General features: G+C 34.0%; 1 protein-coding gene across 15 annotated transcripts in view; it reads left to right on the forward strand.

Moving 5' to 3' along the window:
* CNTN5 (contactin 5) overlaps positions 1-22,274 on the forward strand; it is a 592,916-nt gene that overhangs the window by 346,231 nt on the left and 224,411 nt on the right. For all 15 annotated transcript variants that reach the window (XM_072927379.1, XM_072927359.1, XM_072927346.1 and 12 more), the window contains one exon: positions 18,110-18,328. In XM_072927379.1, coding sequence (XP_072783480.1) covers positions 18,110-18,328 — 219 coding nt within the window. The remainder of the gene's footprint in view (positions 1-18,109; positions 18,329-22,274) is intronic.

Here is a 22,274-nt window from a genome sequence, read left to right on the forward strand (position 1 = left end):
TAGTAGGCAATTTAACATTGATTCCTAAAGTACTATGTCTTATTGCGAAGCATGTGACCTTCACAAGAATATGTAGTTTCTCATTTTATCTGTTTCCCCTCAATTTTGAGAACATTTTATATTTACGCAAATTGCTTTGCAGTTGGATTATTTACTTTGTCTAATATTAAGATTTTCATTCATCTCATACATGTTTTGACCAAGTAATACAAAAACTTAAGTGGTGCAAGCACAGGAAAGGTTCCTCTTAAAGCAGATTTAAATTTATAAAAAAAAAAAAAAAAAAAAAACCATCTTTGGCAAATTCATTATTGGAGTATCATTTTCTAGTGTTTTAAAAGTACACTTACCTCTTTTTGGGTTAGGAATAGAGAAACACTGCTGAAAGTAAAAATGGTCTAGAGATTTAACACACTGCCCTCAAAGGAACAAAGCAGAGAAATAATTTGGCCATTATTCCTGGGTTTATTATTCATTTTATCATCATTTTATCTCTTTCTGTGATAGCAGATTCACCAAGTGAATGATTTCTGCTAGGATGGAGAGAGAAAAAGAAGTCTCAGAGACTGCTGAGCTCCTCCAAGCTCTGTGACAAAAGACCAATAAATCCTGCAGACATGTACTGACAGAAAAAAAAGAAAAAGGATCTGAAGTCAAACACTGCTTGTTTTCTCCTCCATGTTTTTGTCATAAACTTTGTCAGATAATTCCTTCTCTCTACATGGGAAGCAAAACTATGCAGTGCTGAATATCCAGGCTTCTTGCATGAAATTTTATAGAATTATATAACAATTTGGGTTGCAAGGGGCCTTAAAGGTCATCTAATTCCAGCTCTTCTGCCCGGCACCTTCTGATAGACTGGTTTGATCAGAGCTCCATCCAACCCGGCCTTGAACATTTCTAGGGATGGGGCATCCATGACTCTTCTGGGCAACTTGTTGCAGTGTATCACCATCCTTACAGTGAAGAATTTCTTCCTAATAGCTAATTTCAGTTTGAAACTCTTCCCCATTTTTCATTTTATTCACTGTAAAATTTATTAAAATATTATTACCTATGGAGAATTGCAAATAAAATAAGATGCTCAAAGTATTTTGTTGATAGATTACTAGCATATTATTTTTTCATTTTTAAAATAACCACTGATCAGTTTTAAATTGTCAGTGAGGAAACTATCACCCGATGAACAGCTGTAATAATTTTTAAATCATCTTATTTTAAACTTCCATATTCCTTTACTTGCCTGACTAGCCAACATATGCTTTTTGACATAATTAGTGCTCTGAAAATAGTTATGAAATATTTTATGTTATGAAAAGTTTCTACTCTGAAGTGCCAGTCTTTTGACAAATTTGCATGAGGAATATCCTTTCAGGGATGATAAAAACTCTCTGTGAGGCTGCGCATCTCTGTGTGATGTTTCCAATATAGAAAGCTATATTTAGAAAAAAAACCCAATACATCTTTTTCTTCCTGACCTAACATTTTGACATTAGTCCTGGCTTATGCTGCTCAGCTGTCACCACATTCTGCTTCAGAGACAATCTCCATTCAGCACTTTCAAACTGCTTTTTTCAGAAATATTACAGAATATTCTTATATGAAGGAAATTATTATAAGAGATAATGAATTTCTAACACGGAGACAGACCACCTGAATCATGACCTAAAAATCAAGCATGACATAAACCCACCAATGGAGAACTGCTTTGTATTATGAGCTGGCATACAGAGCCAGGGGTTTATATTGCCTCTTTCCCTTCTTCTTTTAGTAAGAATTACAATACAGAAATTCCCATTTCAGTGTGACCAGAAGAGCTGGTTGAAATGAACAAGTCTTCAGACTGTTCACTGCATTTGGGTTCTCCTCAGTTTGTGTTATATGTAAGTACGAACGTGACAGATGTTACTCTTGGGAGCATTATTCTCCTTTCTCAGAGAGCTTAGACTGTCCCCCACAGTACTGGCATATTTCAACTCCAGTTGAGCTTTGGATACACAAATTTCCCCTTACAGCATCAAACATCTGCATTTCTATAGTCCTCCATTGTAAATAATACTCCTAAAACAGAAAAAAAAATACAAAATTAAATAATTGAAAGTCACAAAAGCTAGAATATACTTTCCTTAAGTGTAAATAAATGTTACTGAGAGCAGTAGATTACTCTCTTTATATAACCTTAAAAGATTCACCCCATCATACATTTTTTTATATAATGTAGTACCTCGTGATTTGTATCTATGAAATGATGAGCCATCTGCCTTGAATATTCTTTTCTATTAAACCTAATTTTAAATATGGGTGTGTCTTTAAAATGAAGCATATTATAGAATTTTATTCTGAAGCACCTGTGGTGTGCCTAGTGTAAGATTGGAGTTAGAGGGAGAAATTACTTATAATACTAATTCAGCTGACTGAATGGTCCTTCAGTTAGAAGGAACATTTCAGGGAAGAAGGATCCCGACAGAGGGCATAAAATGACTGTGTGGCTGGATCTGTGCAACAGACACAAAGATGCTATGAGATTATGAAGTAGAAAACTGACTGAAGACTGAAGACTCAGTCAGCAGTAAGATGACTGAGGACTGTTTGTCCTTTTGGATAAAAAAAGGAGTCACCCAAAGAGCCCTATCAAAAATCTTTCAGGGACAACCAGGCTTTGGTTCACTGACTTAAAAAGGATTTGCATTTGCATCAGCAAACACTATTACTTGGCCTTCTAATTAAAAAGCCTATTTTCAGTTTACACAATGGGATTACCGCTTGCTAGTGAAAGGTCAATTTCTGTCCTTTGGATGAGAAATTGGAACCTATTTGAAAAAGTTGGATGTATTTTATTGTTTCAATAGCATCATGATATCTAATATTTTATCAAGCAAATGACATATTAAAACTACAAAACTCTTAACGAATCCAGCAAAAGAAATGTAATTTTTGTTAATTCTTTATGAGACATCAAGCTCTCATAATTATACTAAGGAAACAGGACTGCTGTGCAACAGATCTCTCAGAACATTTTCTGAGTACTTTGTCTACTTATGATGGTTAAAATAGTCTGCAGTGAGTTCAGTACTATTTGTTTGACTTTATACTGCAGAAGTGAATGAGTCATAAGTTGCCTCTGGTTCTGATTTTGGAAGCTAAGAGAAGTAAATTGCTTCCTCTCTCTTTTCCTAGAACTGTAAAAAACTTTGCTCAAAAATACACATAACCAATCTTCATTTTAGTGGGGGTTTTCTGTTTGTTTGTTTTGAAGGTAGTTGATTAAAAAACACTAGAGACAAGTACAACTATGATTGATGCCTCAGGTTTTAGCTTTTATATTTCTCAGATTCTGTACTGCTTTAGTGTGTAGTTCTGAGCTCCATATTAGGGGATAGTAAGCTCTCTTTACAGAGTAGGTAGACAAAACAATTCCTTCTCGAGCTAGGGTCCAAGGACAAATGATTTAAATTTCAGGCTCAAGAGCATAAACAACAGTGGACTGAAGAGAGAAAAACAAGAAGAATGGGACTTCACACCCTAAATCTATAATTGGACAACTAACTCCAATATGCTAATTGACCAGAACCTCTAAAAGTGTGAGACTTCAAGACCGGTCATCCATTTTTGTGACCATTTTGGGTTCATCATGGGCGTAGCCCTGACTGGTCTCTTATACTGCCCAAGGTGTATCCATTGAGGCCTTTTAATAAATACCTACTTTATTCTTTAACTCCGTCTAGTCTCTGTTCTAGGTCAGCCTTTACAAGGCATCAAGATATGAAAATCACATTTTATGGGCACATGGAATAATAAATTGTGTTTCATTGGGAAATATACGTTGTCTGAGACATTGAGCAAAATACAGTTTTATAAAGTGGGTTGAAGAAGAAAAAATGCAAAAAACTCTCCATAAACTGTAGATTTTTACAGTTACTAGAGGGTGCTTTACTGGCTTTATGTGGTTAGTAGTTAGGTGCTATATTGTACATGCTCTTACACTGTCATTATCTCACAAAACTGTATATTTATATTACTTACATATGTGTATAAGATGAACATTATAAAAATATAGTCAGTACTGTTCTTTATGTGAGATAAATATTTGTTTCTTTACATTATATTTTCATTTATTTATGTTGCTAAAATAAAATGCCACCAGTACCTAACTAGAGTTTTCACCTTGAAGACAGCATGTTTCAAATTTCTTCAGCTTATCTTTATGGGTATGAAAACTTTCTAGTCCTTGGTGGCTGTAGATTCCTCTTTGCCATGCAGAGAATCTTATGAGCCCATGAGAGTCAGAAACACATTGACATGAATCAGACTCTTGCAGAGCAGTGCCATAACCCAACAGCCTCTAACATGACCTACAGGCAGAATAAAAATTTCTGCTTTTGGAAAGCATTGAAGAGGTTTAGAAATCCACAGCACATACACATCATTTCCACCAGGTGGAAGCCACTTCTCCAAAAAGAAGGTAACATTTGAGTAAACACTCAATTGGTACTCACTGGATGTGGATTTAATATACTCTGCCACCCTCTATAAAATCCTGCATCATGGATTTTTGTATTAACATGTACAGTAGTTGATTGAGATTTAATTATTTTGATCTTTTCATCAAGTATGTGTCTCAGTGTAGTAAATGTTTTTATAGGTCCTTATTTGGGAAAGAATAGATTTAAGCATTTCTCGAACATTTTAATATTAAGATGAGGTACCCGATTCTGTCTGTGAAAAGCAGCCTAAGATGGAAACCAAGCTGTAAGTTCACAATGGTAATATCCAGAAACTTAGTGTTTAAAATGCATATTGAGTATTTGTTGATTAGATTCAGTTTATGCTTTTCCAGAGTTTGAACCTCAACCTCAGAGTTTGAATCTCAATCACAGAGAAGCTTCCTAAACACCAAAATAGATTTTAAGTGGACTCTCAGAAGTCTAGATATTCCCATTACTTCTTCCACCTCTGTAAATAACAAAATACTAATTGGAGCAGGGCCTTTAACCTATGATTTTTACAGCACAACGGAATGCTCTTTATGTTGAATTCTAGAATCAGTCTTTCTTTTATGCTTAGTAAAGATTGATCTGAAAATTAAAAAGAACAGGGGTATGAACAACTATCTTGCATATATTATGTGAATGCCAGATATAGCTAAGTTTCCGGGTGTTCTAGGATGCTTTTCACTCTGATTTTATCCGTATTTAAGAACTTAGTTCAGGAAAAAAACCTTCCCAATTTATGTGTCAATGTAATTTTTTTTCCCTTTGATAAAAAGGTCCCTTCTAAGTAATACTTAAAAGAAAATTATTTTAAAACTCCAGAATAAACAGGTGAACTGAGGGTAGAAAGCTGAGCAGTATGACACAAAAGGACACTTTTTTGCTTCTAGATGGAAACTGTTATATCCTTAGGAATATTTTCTACAGAAAAATTGACCTCAGGTTTTTATGAACAGCTCCTTACATGATGACAGCCTTACCTGCTACAATTCATATCCTGAAAGGGAGAGTTTTCAGATTTATTTACTTCAAACTAATTTTTTTTATTTTATCCTTTCAAACTTGGACCTTTATTGCCGCAGCAAGTTCATAAAGCAAGTTCATAAGCATCCAAAACCTGACTTGCAGGCACAGTCCAGAAGAAATGAAAAAACATGTCCTGTGGTCTGCTGGGGCCGGGCTGTTACTCTTCATGAGCATTGGTATTATTGGCAAACACACAATTTACTAAATCATGAGAAAGCTGGATTACTGCAGAGAGAATTGAAGACCTACAGCATGTCTGTAGAAGACAATCTCTGTATTTGAATGGTGTAAAAAAAAAAGAAAAAGTTATTTTTACTAGCTCTTAGCAGGAAGCTTTTCTTTTATCCTATGCGCTCTTGAAGAGATACCAATGGGTTGTTTCAGAGCAATTATTGATGCCTTCGTATGTCCTATAAAAATTGGACAGCTTTCTATAAATACCCTCCATGTCATCCTGGCCCTCAATTTTTGTCTAGGATCAGTGTATTCTCTAGAAACCACTAATAAATGCACCAAAATCTCAAGCAAAATTAGCACTGATGCTTGTTTCTTCTGGAAGTCTGAGTTAGTCAATAGTGTCATGCATGATTCTTCTTTGGGATCTGCCCATCTAATCAGAAATCTTTGGCTATCTTCTCTTTCTAGAATCACAGAATGATTTTTGTTGAGAAGTACTTTTAAAGATCATCTAGATCCAATGCTCCTGCCTCAGAGTTTTGCTAGCAGCAATTTGGTCTGGAGAAAGGAGATAGCAAAGAGGTAGTAAGAAGAACAGAATGGGGTTTTGTAAGCTCTATAGAAGTAAGTTCCCAGTAAAAGTCATTGTTGGACATTTGTGCTCTCAACCAACTCAATAGCCATGTTGTGGATGTAAGCTCAGCTGTTTCAGTGTAACTGTAACAACAACCTGGTGCAGAAATCTTTGCAAAGAGATTTTTCAGAGCAAAGCTGGTGGAAAATCTTACTACAAATACAGCAATGTATAAAAGTAAGAGACCTTTCTTTTATTCTGCAATGTCTATATGGAAAAATTGGTGTTGTCTTCCAAACAGACAGAGATTTCTGTTTTGGGACCTTTGAACATTTACACAGCCCATAGGTAAATTTCAGAATTGTCACCATCGCCCTGTATATTCAGATTTCAAAATTTTACAAACTCCCTTAGAAAAAGGTTTTCATTCAAAGGTCAAGCAATGTTTTAAATTACTAAGCACCAGAGACCTGGTGTTATTTTTTTAGTCTGAACCATGTATTTTTAGAGGTTAAAGTAATAGCAGCAGCTGATATTTCTTTTTTGCTGTGTTAGTGAGTGCTCATCAATAACCTAATGGCCATATCTGATTCTACAAAAAAAAAAAAAAAAACAGGTGTTTCTGCCAAGTACCATACAATATATCTGCTGGTGTAGAATTCTGATACTTTTTAGGATTATTTGCTCACCTATATTCATGGTCTGGGTGCAATCTTGTCCATATAATTCTTTATTAACTCAAGGGACACTATGCTGGTAACTGTGTATTTTTTCCTGTTGTTGCCAGCTATCGGAAAGTTACAAATGTAACCAGACAGATTTTAATCTTTATTGTAACTATCATCAATATACTGTGATTCTTTTAACTTCTCTGCTTTCACTATATCAGATTTTCTGATTCTCTTCATGCGTTCAGTATTCCCTTCTGCTCTACTCTGTTGGCAGGAATAAAGTGATTGTGAATTGCAAAGGGGAGAGAAACAACTGAGCCACTTTCATTTTCTTCTTAAGTCTATGTATCTTCCATAACCTAAAATTTGACAGTTTCTCTCCTGTACTTATTTATTCTCTTTCTTTTCTTGGTTCCAATGCTGTTTGGTGTCAGTCATCTATGAGGAATGTGTGAGGATAAAAAAAAAAAAGTTATATCGAAGTTTAAAATCCTGCAGAGATTTGCCTTCGTATATGGTTCTACTGGCTAATAACAAGCATAAACATAAAAAACTCTCCCATTTTAAAAAGTTGTATTTTCAAGTCTCTGAGCTTAGGCAGAGTGAAAAAGAATTTTCAGTTTCAGAGGGCCTTCTCACTTATTCCTTTGAAGAATTTATGGAGATTGAAACAGTTGGATAAATGCAAATCTTTTGAAACAGCACAAGAAATGAATGAACCTATTTGATTCTGCTCCCCAGAGGATCAGACCACAAAGTTTATTCCCACTAACCTTCTGCATCCCAAAGTTCCCTGACAGAAGACAAAGAATGGAGGATGAAGAAATCCAGCATCAGTTGTTCTTAAATGACACTCTAAAGAAACAGTCATTTCCTGATGCCACCTACCAAGACTTTCAGAAATTCAATTTGTATTCTATGTTGACAGCTAAAAAGCACAACCATAGAAATATCTGACCCACACAGATCCTATACAACAGCAAGGATAAGAGCTTTTGATTTCTTTGAGAAAGCCTCTCAAATGTGTTAAATTGTAAGAAAGGAAGCAAAAATGTTCAGGTTTGGGAAAAATGAGAGTCAGTTGCATGCACTAACATTTCTCTGCTTAAGTTCCCTCCCTCTAGAGGAAATTACAAAAATGTAAACAAATTAATAATAAAATATCAATTTTTTTTTGTTCATTCTCATGGAAGGCCTTAGGAAGATAATTCTTAGAACATAGTTCTACCCATTTATACATAAGGGATGTAAAATTAATTAAAAAGACATGAGGCAAAAAATATATTTTAATCCTTCCAGATGTGCCTCTATGGTATTTTTCTGTAGACAGGAGGGCTAGCAGCACAAATAGAGTTTAAGAATCAAATATTAAAACAGTAATTGTCAAAAATGCAGACCTTTTTCACACAATAATAAAATTTTAAACATATGTCTAGGAACTGTCTGTATGTCTGATGCAAGGCAACTTAGTAATTTAAAACATTGCTTGACCTTTGAGTGAAGACCTTTTTCTAAGGGAGTTTGCAAAATTTTGAAATCTGAATACACAGGGCGATGGTGACAATTCTGAAATTTACCTATGGGCTGTGTAAATGTTCAAAGGTCCCAAAACAGAAATCTCTGTCTGCTGAGCAGACAACACAAATTCTAAATTACGCACATCTAAGAAGCACATACTAAAAATACAGGTTTCTCTTGCTAAAATTAGGAGACCAAAGTGTCAGAATTATGCCATAGGTGACCTGTGTGTACACTGTGGTGGAGGTTCTATCATCACAGATCTGTGGACTCCGGTCTGAAAACAAATGAAAGAGAGTAACATGAAGTTGACTCTCTTGAGTAATTAGGTCCACAAATTTGACCTGCTTTGGAGATAAATAGAGATTGGCACTAGGCTAAGAAAGATTTTATTATGTTATTGCACAGTTGAATTTCCCCATTAGAAGGTATTGTAACTTTCTCCCCTCAAGGTACTTTGCATCAAAACTGGCTAGAAATACTTTAGCCCTAGGAATCATGTGCCTGGGAATGTGTCCCAAAATATGTCCCCCCTACTTCGTCTGATAGGTCTTGTCTGACTCTGTGATACACTAACTGATACCTCCCAGAATAACTGCTCTCTAGACTTTATTATTAAAAAGTAAGAAAAATTTCAGGTAGGCAGAGATTTTTCTCTATGATGATTGACATTCATTGTCATTTAGGTATGCAAAACCATAGAGAGGAACATAAAACCCTCACAATGCAAATTCCCTTGAAACGGCAAGGCTTACTGATTCACTATCTTTTCTTTATGGAGAGGATTTTGAAATGAAAGCTATAACCTCAGGCTTCAAAACAGACACACTAACTGTATTTACGGTAAAGTTCCATATACCAAATAGATGATTTGGAATAAATCTTTCTGTTCAGTGTTATTCATACTTAAAAATTTACTTATATGACAGCAATAAATTAGGTTGTAGTGGAAAGAACTATTATAAATTCTCTTTGAAAGATACCTACATTTTAGTCAACCTCGATTGATTTCAAAGTCTTTTATATTTAAAAATTCCAGCTATATTCCATGTCTATATATTTGAAACTACTTTTGAAATGGAAATCTGCTATAAATACAAAACAATTCAAGACATGACGAGCCTTTTCTTACTGTTGCCCATGTGTACTCCTATAAGTCCTTGACCAAATAATGCTACTTTGAAATGTAATACTGATTGCTTTAGAAAAGTCCTCTGTGCTGACTTCTAAAGTCAACTGTACTGATTTTTTTCTGCTGTATTATGCATTTTCATTGTTTATTCATTTGATATATATATAGAGGCCAAGTGTGTCTGTCATGCTATTTCAGTGCTGGCCAACTGCAGTTGCATCTGCTGCAGTGCCAATGCTTACAGATTGTTTTTCACACAGCTTTTTCTAATGCATGTATAGATTTTATTAGAATTCTGCATGAAAATTTGTAATACTTTTGTTTTGCTGGGTTAATTTCAGTTTTAGACCTTTTGTTGCTAACATGCTTTTGTTCCAATTTCATAAATATCATGTATTTCTTCTTTTAAATTCCTAATTATAATTCTTCAGGATGACTTTAGTGAAACAGCAGGCAAAGAACTCATGACAATTTCTTTGGAGCTGTAACAAGTCATTGACTAGTCTAAAAAGAGGTGTGGCTGCCCACTGCTGGATGGAATGATGTTACAGGGCATGTCCTCAGACTGCATTATGGTATTGTCATATCATTTTGGATGTGGCTCTTCATTTGAAAATGCAGACCTCCATTCTTCTTCAAGCACCCTGTAGAATAAAATTTTGAAGTTCCTCTGTAATGGTGAGATCTTTGCTTTTATGTATATGTCAAGCAGTTATAATCTGCCTACCTTTTACATGTAACACATAATATTTACCCTGTTCTATGTTAACCATTATTCTTAGTCACTGGAAATTTATATAATACCTTGTCTAGTTTGTTCAAATATGCTAAGCTTTCTATAATATGTATATATAAGAACAATAACTACAAATTGCAATACATATATATGGCACCCATATATCATTTACATTTTTGACACCTCTGAAATGGATCCTTCAATTTTCTAGAAGTTATTGAAAAGGGAATATTATTCCACATAACCCCACATCCCTAAAACCTGTTGCTGAACTTGAAAATTAAAGTCTTAATTTCTAAACTTTAGGAAACCATCAGCTATCTAATTATTAAACTGCACTTATCACTTCTTCTGTGTGACTAAGCAGTTGCATTAGGAAATTATATTAGTGCTCCTATTACTATCTTGAAATAATTCATTCTTTGTTGGAGATCACCAGTACAGCCTCTCTTTTTCTCATTGTAAAGGACTGTATGAATAGCTCAAGTCTGTGTTCTTCTAGGAGCTGCTAGTCTGTCTCAGTCACTGCATCCTTTTGATGGTTTTCCTTTGAATTTGCAAACACTTCACTGAGGGTGCCAGAGTCACCACCAGAACAGGCTTGCAGTTGGAAAGGCACACAAGCAGGCACCAGAACCTGTGGTTAAAATCAACCAACTGGTATGAAAAAAGAAGAATTAAAAATCACATCAACAGTGTGCAGGTGTGCCTGTGTTACAGATTTACCCTATGAGAATACCAATGTCTGCACAGTGCACTCTATGTCATTGCAAGTCCTGGAGGAGTTTTTGATGTTTTGAAGAGTTTATGTCTTTCATCTCTATTGGTATATCTCAGACAACAGAACGAGACACATTTTGGCATGTACATTTGCATGGTACCACTGTGTCCATGCAAGAGGACAGTGAAATAACAGTGTGGGGATTTTTTATTTTCTTTATTATTCTTAAAAACAGTTCAGAAGTGACATAAAATGCTACCTCCTTAACAATTTGTAGATCTAGGTGCCACTTTAAATATTAAAAAATACTCAACAAATGTCTTGCAAGACTATTTGTCCAGAACACGAGAATGAATTTCACTCTATGTGTGTAAGAGTTGTTTAATTGCTAGCAGTAGTTGTTTACACTGACAGTACATCCAGTGATTAATTCACAGGATTCCTAAGGGAAGACTGAGCCACAAAAAGGTCTCAAAGATGCAAGCCAGGGTAAAGTGTGCACTGTAAAATATTTAGCAAACATTAAAAGCAAACGACAAAGAACTACAGGAGGAGCCAAGGGTAGGAAAGAATATATTTTCTGCCTCAAAAATAATAAAAAAAAAAGCTTTTAACCTGGAGATAGATTTTTTAAAGGGGATTAAAGACTGTTTCCAATGGACATATAAACACACCAAATTGGGATAATATGAAAGGATGTGTATCACAGGGAACAGAAAAACTTATGTTACATTGTTTTCTTTGCTAATTGATTGATTTCTTAATTGATTATTAGGATTTTGAGTGCTCGATGATAGTTTTAATAAATCACGTTATTTTATATTAAAATAATCAGTTACAAATGTCTTCTTTGCTGTGGATTGATCTATTATTTTTTCTCCTAACATTGATATGCATATCATTGTATCAAGGAAGAGATATAAATAAGGATTTCTTTCCATCTAATTACTTTAATTGATTTGTGCTGAAATATTTGACCTTTGCGACTAGGTTCTCCGTTCACATTCAAAATTGACAGCTCACTCTGATGATCATCAGCCATGGGGAAAATAAGTTAAGATTTCAATTAAAAGCATGCCGTGTAGGCTAATCTATGGATCTCACATTAGTAATGCTCTGTGCTTCCGTGCTAGAGAATATGTATCATGTTTGGGCTAAAAAATATCATATGGAAAGCACCTGAAGAAGTACTACAGTGAAGTATATCTTAAAATTGACAAACCAAACAGACACACGACTCTTAGAGCACATATTCATACATGTCAACAAATTACACCTAGTCAATAGCTCCCGTCTTTCAGGTCAAAGAGTCCAAGGTATTTAAGTTAAGCTAATTCTTACATTGTATTTCGTGGGTGGCATGAGAGTAATGGTGCCCTCAGCTATCTTCACTCTTTGCTTTGAGTCTTATTTTTCAGGAAAAACTGGCATAAACCTCCTTTTTATTAGACAAACAGGCAGAAACAATACACGCAGTGGTAAAGTGTCAGACACACCTATGGTCTTTAACAGTGCAAAAACAAGTAATAAATGTTGAACTAGATGGAATACACTGAATAATAGGGTTCTGTTGCTATTTTTTTTGAGTAAATTTTTTTCTTCAATAATATAATTAGAAGAGTCTTCAAAATGTTTTATATTTTTTTATTTCTAAAAAGCACTTTTCATTTGATGACTTCAGTGAATTTAAAAAAAAGGTGCAAAGCACTCACTGAACATAACAACTGTGTTTGAAGCCTATGGCAGAAACACACCCTAGCTCATTTTATTTAGTATATTACAGTAACATGCTTTAAATGAGACAACATTAAGTGTTTCAATAGAAAAAATATGACAATAAACTCAAAGCACTTTTCTCAGTTCAAAACCACTTTACTTTGAACAAATGCTGTTCCATAATTGGAATATTATTTGTACTACTGCAGTTGGAAGGTGTTCAGTATTAAAGTACATTTTGTTTGCTCTGGTGTATGTCATATGTTGGATGCAAAGTGGGAATAATTGGGCATATATTGAGTAGTCTATTTGCTGAATTATGAGTATGAAGTGGAAGTAAGATGAAAAATAGATTGTTTTTTGAGTTGGAAAGGAAGCAATGACCAACTCTACAAAAGCATCTTTATATTATTCAAAATAAATCCTCATAAAAATTCATGACATTTAAATTAGCTATAACAGTATAATATTCCAACAATGTTGATTCAATTGCTAATAGCCACTGGAAATATTCTTTACTATCTCTGAGTCAATGTTTTAAGTCTTCAAATCACTTCCTCTTTGTTATTTTAAAAGAAAATAAAATATATAGTAATTATTTTTCCTGTGTCTGTCTACAATATTCTATGTTCTTAAATTTGATGCCTTGTATAACCAGATTTATAAGAAAAAGACAAATTGTATAAAGTGAGAGTCTACTGCAGATTTTCAAGTTAAATTATCATGCATTGAATAGTGGACTACTGAAAACCTCAACAGAACAATTTTTGGATTGAACGTTTACTTATTTTTGTCAAAGACCTGGCAAAAAAATATTTTTACCCAAAGAAAAAACACCTTGCATACATAACTTTTCTCCCTTTCTCATGCTATCATATCTGTGGTGAAAAGGGCTGATGAAGATCACCAACATATTTTCCTTGAGAACCTCCAGCTTCTAAGTCATCCCCCACTGCTTCTTTGGAAAACAATTCAAATTTCTTCATTTTTCACTCCTTTGCAGAAGAACAAAATATTTGGAGCAGAAAAGACACAAATGAAGCTTGACTGATTTATGATGAGAACTAGAGAAAAAGAGGCTCTGGGTGTACCTTATCACTTTCTACAACTACCTGAATGGAGGTTGTAGCAAAATCAGGGTCGGTCACTTCTCACAGGCAACTAGTGACAGGACAAGAGGACATAATCACAAACTGCATCAGAGAATGTTCAGATTGGACATCACAAAGAATTTCTTTGCTGGAAAAGTGGTTAAACATTGGCATGGTTTGCCCAGGAAGGTGGTGGAATCAATGTCCCTGGAGGTGTTCAAGAAATTACTAGATACAGAACTTAGTGAAATGGTCTAATTGTTCTGTGATAGGTCAAATGTTGGATTCTGTGGTTTTGGAGATCTTTTCCAACATTTATGAGTCTATAATTCTATGACTAAGACAACTAAGATCTGAAAAACTGAAATGTTGACGTCTTAGCTATTTATCTTACTTTACATTCTGTGGCAAGAAGTAGCCATTTATTGAGACTGCCGTTTTCCTCTTCCTTCCTCTTCCGCCTGTAAAGTGAGCCCAGCCTCATTACCTTAAGTGCTGACATCCAGAATCCAAATATTTAAAATGAGTTCTCCAGTGAAGGTTTCCATCTCATGGTTTGTTTGATTTTGATGATTTTGACAATGCAATGTTAATAGATAATGTCAATAGACAATGTAATAATACTGCATTGTCTATTGCTTTGAGTGACAAGTGGAATAGAATAAAATTTCTCTCAGATAAACTAAACCACCACAGTGGGAAATATACAGAGGAGGATCAGATGAACTAACTAGTTCTTGAGAAATCTACTGGCTTGCACTTAGTTCTGCGGGTGGTTTTTGTGTGTGTTTGGTTTGCTGGCTTTTGGTTGAAGTTTCCTTGTGTTTGTTTTTGTTTGGTTTTTGTGATTTGCTGGGTCTGGTTTGGGTTCTTTTTTGTTACAGTTATTACAATTTCATCAGAAAAATATTATATATTCACACTTTGCTGTGTTTTAGTAGTGATCCTAATTCTCATAGGAGATGACCTGGATGGACATCTTATCAACAACAGATTTCTGCTGTTCTTTCATCGCTCTCCCAGATTATTGCTAAACTACATGTCATTAAGTAGTCTAAGAGAAAACCAATTTTCATGCACAGTCCAGGGCAGAAAGTATATTTCTGTTTAAAAACTTGAGGAGCAACACTGATAAAATCCACTTTACAGAATGAATGCATATATTTCCATAAGCTTAGAAGACTGAAAACTTCCACTGAAACAATGTAATTAAAAGTTACAAAGAAAAAAATGGGTTATCATTCTTAGTGACATTTGATTAAACATGCTAGCTCGCAAAAATACACAAATGAAGGTCACATTTGCAAGTATTATAAGACAGTCTACATTTTAATTAGATAGCTGAAAAATGCCAGTGAGTTAGCAACTGACCAGAAGTCACTTATAGAAAAAATGGAATAAAGGAAAACAAAACATCACACCAAAGTTTACTCTCTATAAAGTTCAAACATTACAAAGACAGTTTTCAAAGAAATTTTGGGGTTGATTCAATGAATTTTCCTTGTCATTTTTCTCTGTTTATGGAAAGAAAGCATTTTGGTCAAATTATTGTGTACCACTGTTTGAGCTTTATTGAGCTATGCTGTACCTTTTAAAACAAATTATAAAACATAACAGGGTGGTATTTGTGGTTTACATTTGTACCTATGGACTGTACCCAAGGAACTTGTGTCAACATTTGCTGTCTTGTGATCCCCTTTCCCTCAGAGTCAGTTTTGTTCTCGCACAACAGCACACAGGAAAAAAAGTTAAATTTAACATGACATAGATATTAAAAATTACAGGAATAAAATTCTTGTGCATCATCTTGGAATTCCTAATTTATTTTTTTTTTCATAAGAGCAAAAACAAACCCTCAGCAAAATAGAAGACAGGGTGTCTATTATACTGTTGTTTTCCTTGTTGTCTTAAGTCTGACCAGTCTGACTGAAGAGCACTGTGTGCTGGAAATAATAAGAGATGCATGAATAATGTATTGAATTGATACAGATTCATTAAAAAATTACCAAAACTATATCAGTTTGCTGCTGGAAATCCATTAAGAAAATGTGCTCTGGAAATTAAAAAGAAATAGTCTATCTTAAAGTGTCATACCACTGTTAAAATTATTATAAATCTGATAGTTCCAGTTCAAAGAAATATGAAGGCTAACGCAAATCACTGATTTTATTGTGGCTAGTTTCTAGTTGCTTGATATCCTTTTCATTTGGGGCTGTATCTTTCTTATCTGTGTCTTCTTGCAGCTGAAGGTACCTTTGGATGTTTCATCCCAAATATTTAACTTATTTCTCAGAATGAGGCCAGGGAAAACATAATTTCATAGTGAAGCTCAAGTATAGCAGCATTTTGAGAAATATCCATAGTAGTTTTGATGAAATTTCTCAAGGATTTTTAGGGTTGACTGGTAAAGTAAAAAAGCACATTAGAGAGTAATATGTATTCTCCAGCAGTTTAACTACTATGTACTTAAATAATGGAATATATAAATTTATCCTCCCAAATCTCAGAAGTCTAATCCAAACCAAATTAAAGGAATAATTTTACTGTAAATAGTACTTCAATAAAAATATATTCTAATTAAGGCACTGTAACTAGGCAGTTCAGAAATCTAAATCTCTGAAGGTAAATGCTCAAATTAGGAAGTAGTTTTTGTTTTTAGGTGTGTTTTCTGCTGTAGTTGTCAGTAACGATCACAGGCTACAGACTTTCAGTAAACAAAACAAGAAATATTTCCTTATGTATAATTTATTAACCATTTCCAGGTATGTTTTACAAAAGAAACTTGACTCAGATACAGCATCCCCGTGAGTATGACAGAGCAACTGGAGTCAGGGTAAAATTTCACATTGATCGCTAATCCCAGCCAAACAATGCACTTATACCATAGAAGGTCAAAAAACAGATTATGTAACACTATCATTGCTGCAGGACCTTTTCACCATGTCAAATGAGTTATATTCCTTCCTTCTCTTTCCTCCCATGGTACTTTGCATTCATACCCTCTGAGATCTTGTAGATTCTTTTGTTCTTTCAAACCCTGAAACTACCACTGCAGAAGTAGTGTTCCTCACTCTGCTAGATAACAAAGAATTATAGAATTATTTTTTTCTTTTTAAGCGGAAGAAGAATTGCAGTCTTCTTAACTTGATGAGGCAGCACAAACAACTTCATTTCACAAAACTGCCTACACAAAGTATTTCAGCAAAGAGAAGTTGTCAGAACAATTTAAGTGTTGTTGAATCCTATTTACTAGAGTGTCTCTTTGTGTTACATACACAAGCAAAAAGGAGAGTCACAGCCTAAAAATGACAAATATTACATACTATGCCAATGTGAAGAGAATATCCAGTTTTTAAATATTTATCACCAGCAGAGATGATAGAAGAGTGATTTTTTTTCTTCTTGGCTCTTCCAATTGTCCTCCAAAAGATCTGTTTCTTCATAGGCACTGGATATGCAGTTTGGATCCCTTCGCTCATCTCTGAATATATTTTTGAATGTTCTTCTCACCTCCTTAATATTGTTGCATTTTCAGGACAAATTATTTCAATACTTCTGCTTGCTTTGTTCCTGCAGGTCCTGAGTTATAGTTTTAAATACATTGTAATGTAATTTATTCCTTTTATATTTGACATTATAAAGGGACTGAAAACTTGGGTACTATTCTTATTTGTAAATAGTGAAATTTTAAATAGAGTCAGAAAATGAAAAAAGGGAACTTGAAGAAACAGCAGAGGAGGTGACTTTAGCATAGGTATGTTTTTGGGAAAGACATTTGTGCATACAGGTACTTTTGGCCCATTTAGGTAGCCTGCTTGATTTGCAGAGTGCTGTTGAATTGAGAGGCTTATTTATTTTCAGTCAGTGTTTCTGCATTGCATATACAAAGGGAAGGAAGACTGTGAAGGAAAGATGGTGACCTGCAGACATTTTCCCACTAAGAGATAGAAATACAGGGTCATAGAAATAGAATTAAAAACATTAAAAACTCATGTTTCCATAAGTAAGAAATTTAATGAATACATGATTTCTATATTGTGGAGAAGCTGCAGGGAAATTTTATTTGAGCTCCATCTGCTAACCAATTCTTTTCAGAAGCTGAGTCCCTCATCAAGCCTGGTTTGTTTCTATCACTCCTTTTATGACTAAAACTTTTCTGCTTTTCTACTGCTTAACTGAACATTCTTTTGCATAGTGACAGACTTAGTCTCTATTCAGTATTCACTGCTTGTTGTTTTTTTTTAAATTTTTTTCCAGATTTTTCAGAAGCTGTTCCTGGTCTCCCCACATCATATGCTGCTATCCTAAGAATCAAATCTGGTAGTTCATCTTTAGCCTCATTTGATTCAAAGACCAGATCACGATTAAGCAGTCCTTCATTAGGAAGTGTATCTTCACCAGGCTGGAGAGGAACCACACAACATTATCACTCCCCAACAAACCTCTACCACTTCTCAGAGACCTTCAAACATGATGGTAAGTGTAGCTCCCCCCTCTAAAACTTAGAAACATTTTTTCAAAATCAGTGTATTTGTGTTAGCTTACTTCAGTATTTCTCAGACATAATTTTGAATTTTATTAAATGTCACAAGGTGGAAATGGGCTGTTTTCCTTTAGGTTCTTCAAGAAAGCCTTAAGGTCACCAGTTAAAATATCCTTTCTTAAAGATTGCTGTGCAGAATGGTTTTATGCAGGTGTTGCTACATGAAAATAGCAATCAAGTGATTTGAAATTCCATTAGAGCACAACTTCATCTAGTAGTAAAATCTAAGCTACTTTTTTTCTCCTTGGATTTTTTTATTTTATCATGAATGCCAGTAATATAAATTAAACATGAAGTGTAAATCTTATAAAACTACTTTTGCTCTAATTTATCTCTTCTGTGTAGTCAACTGTGTCATGCATGTACTTATGTGCATGCTTGGATAGAGTTTCTGGTGTGATATGGTGTCATTCACCTCTAAATGCAATAATTCATAGGAACAATACATATTTTCCCATCTTTGGTTATATTTTAAAAAGCCACATTTCTAATATCATTCCTTTAGTGACAATAATTACCTAAATTTCAGTCAAAAAAGATAGAAAGCCAGAAAGAAAGGAAGGAAGGAAGGAGAGTGAGGCAGGGAGGGAGGGAAAGATTAGAGGATACATAAGTATATTATTAGTATATTCCTCATTAATATCTAAGGATGTAAAAGAGGAAAGAATTGTGATTAATAACTTGCAGTTCAATGAAATTCACACAATATCATGAGTATGATAACAGGTTACTTTTTGTCTCAGCAAAGTCTCATTTTTTTTCCCCAGAAAATGTCTTGCAAGTATTGAAAATGGTGTATGCATGTGGTTTGTGTAGAAAAATGGCTTATATACAAGCATAAATATGTTCTCTGAATAAAGTTTGATCTATAAAAAAAACAAATTGATCCTGTCCGCAGATAAATGCTGTTTTTGATACCATTTCTGGGCTAGGGGCATGTTTCTACATTTGTCCTTCCACTGTAATGCTCTTTTAAGCAGTGACTAGAGTGAACTCAGTTTTTCCCCATTCACCAGACACTGATATGTCCTTCCTGACAACCTTTTAAGAGCAGGTTAAAATTAATGTCCATTTTTAGAACTATAGTCTATTATCCTGATATTTTACAGCATGAATGTCTAAAGACTGAAGGAGAAAGCAAAGAAAATACAGACTATTTGAATAATATAGTGCAAGTTAGAACTAGAAACCCAGACATCTCCAGAAAGCACAGTGAGATCATACTTCAGGAATGATCATTGCACCATAGGTATGATCTATGATTTAGGTCAGCAATCATGACTCTTCTCAAAACACTGGGGCCACATTGCAGCTCAGCAGTTGAGATTCATCAGTTTTTCAGGAGCAAGTGAAAAAACACTGACTGCAGACAAAATTGTAAAAGGGCCATACCTTATAAGGCCTAATAAATAGAGTATTTGACCAAGAAGAGAGGAATGCCATTCTTCTAAAGACTACATAAAATAGCCCTAGGAGGCATTTCACTTACAAATCTTGGTATATCTAGCTGTGAAGACACTTGTAGAAATAAGTAAATCTGAGTCACCTGTTAATGTTTTAAAAGCCCTTGATTAACTGAAATGCCTGCACAGCACAAGCAGAGGTATGAGACAGTATTTAGAAAAGATCAGCATATGACCAAGTAGGATAATCTGCATCATCTAAGAGGACTTGAACACATCTGTCATGGCAGCTGAATGTAACTTATTTTCTAAACCTCACTCAGGTCTGTTAATAACTTGATATTAAGCCTGAATAAATATCTTTGATATTTAGAAACTAAGAATAAGTGACTATTTCAATTATCTCTCATTACACTTACTTGTATTTCTAAATTTCTTGATTTTGATTTAGCTTAAAGGTATTTTCTGTTTTTTTTTTTTTTTAATTTTTACAGGTCTTAAAGTAAGGATATTCTAGTTATCTTCCTATAACTGCTATGTGATGATAGAGTTAAGTGGTCATGTTTACAAGCTAAGTCTTCTTAAATGAGGAAATGTTACACCATCCTGTCATAATGAGACACCACTGCTTCAAGTGAGAGGACATTTTTAGGAGGAGAGAAAACATGTTTTATATTATTATAATGTAGAATTTGCATACTTTAAGCATCTAATATATGGCATAAATTCAGGAGTGAAGCTTGCCATAAAAAAACACCTAAGAATACTTTTAATAGCTGCTGAATTATATCAGTTCTCATGTGATTTCTCAAATGATTTCCCAGCAGACATGTTCAAACACCTGACGTGGCTTGTAATAAAGGTCCTTTTATACTGACTTGATGCTATTTCATTTTCACTTTCAATTCAACACGTGTTTCCTGATATTTTAAATTAAAAGAACTATGCTCACTGCTGATTTTAAACTATCTGGAATTATTTAGTGTAAACATTCAGCCAAGGCAATGCGGTCCTTTTTTTCAAACTATGTATCAATGTGTAAAGCCATGACTAAAAAATGTGAATAGAAAGTATGAATTATTCATTAAATACTCTTGAAGAATCATAAAACTGCAAACTCTTATATTTTCTTACTGTTCCAAAAACTTTTGGAGTTTCTGCAGCAAAGATAATTGAACTTAACCTTGAATAAGGACTCTCTTTGTCCTTTAATCTTTAGTTTGACACATTTTGCAAGAAAATGAAGTACAGAGTCTGTCACAACTTGAAAGGGTTTGAATCAATGAACCCCAAGATATGCAAGATCCGAATCTAATTTTTGTAAAATGAGAATTCCTGTTTCCCCACCATCTGCTAGATTCAGCACTTACCAGTCTGAATTATAGACACAAACTACTATTTTTTTTTCTGTTGCTAAAAATATTTGACAACATTGATTCATATGGCATGCAGTTTAGATATAATAAGCTAAATTTAGAACAGATTTATTTGCTTCAGTACAGAGAAAGCATTTTCAAGCAACAGTAAAATCTTGTATCATCTTGCTTAATAAGCAAATAAGCATGCTTCAGAAAGGGTAAATGTGAAAATATGAGAAAATAATTTAATCTTCTTTGCAGTATAAACTTAATAATGCATGTACTGTACAATGTTCCACCATGCAGAATACTAGAATCAATATATATATTTTGAGGCACATGGATCAGCCTCAGCTTACCTCGAAAGAAGTATCAAAGTTTCTAAGCTTTTAAGTTGATTGAAACACAGTTTAAAAATTAGGATTTTTTTTAGAAATTCATATGTTGCAAATCTACATGTGTGTATATATATATATATATATATGTGTGTGTCTCTGCTTCTATATATGCAAAATAATTATTATAAATTTCAGCCACCTTTGTTAATTTTAAAATATGTTACACAGAGATTTAATCACTGGAGCATATTTTGCCTTGATGAATTTGTGGGCTTCTTTTTTATTATATTAAAATTCTGAAATATGTGATATTTTGGCATATGACAGTGATATTAAAATGAAGTAGTAATTTTATATTTCTTAGGTGTAAAGGTGAAAGATTATACCATAGGACCTACTTGTAAAATAAATATTAACACTGAAGTTAATGCATTTTTTCAGTGTTTAAACAAAAAACAAAATAGCTTCTAGTTTTTATCTGGGGAAAGCAATAAGTTTCTATTTAAAGCCTTGTGAATATTCTTCTAAAATACTTCTGAATATACTGAACAGATTAAACTGTCTTGTTCTGTGATAACAAAGGTAATCAGATGATCCTTTAGAGTCATCACCTGAAGTTCATAAAACAAACATAAGCTGTATACCAAGAACGGAAAGAGTTTGATAGTGAGTGACATCCACCTACACCAGAAATAATCTTTCAATTTGTAGGACCAATTTGAAATGAAACAACTTAGGTTAATTTTAATTACTTCTTCTTATATGCAGATTTCAGCAACA

The sequence above is a fragment of the Taeniopygia guttata genome, chromosome 1 (genome assembly GCF_048771995.1).
Source record: "Taeniopygia guttata chromosome 1, bTaeGut7.mat, whole genome shotgun sequence".
Taxonomy (NCBI): Eukaryota; Metazoa; Chordata; class Aves; order Passeriformes; family Estrildidae; genus Taeniopygia; species Taeniopygia guttata.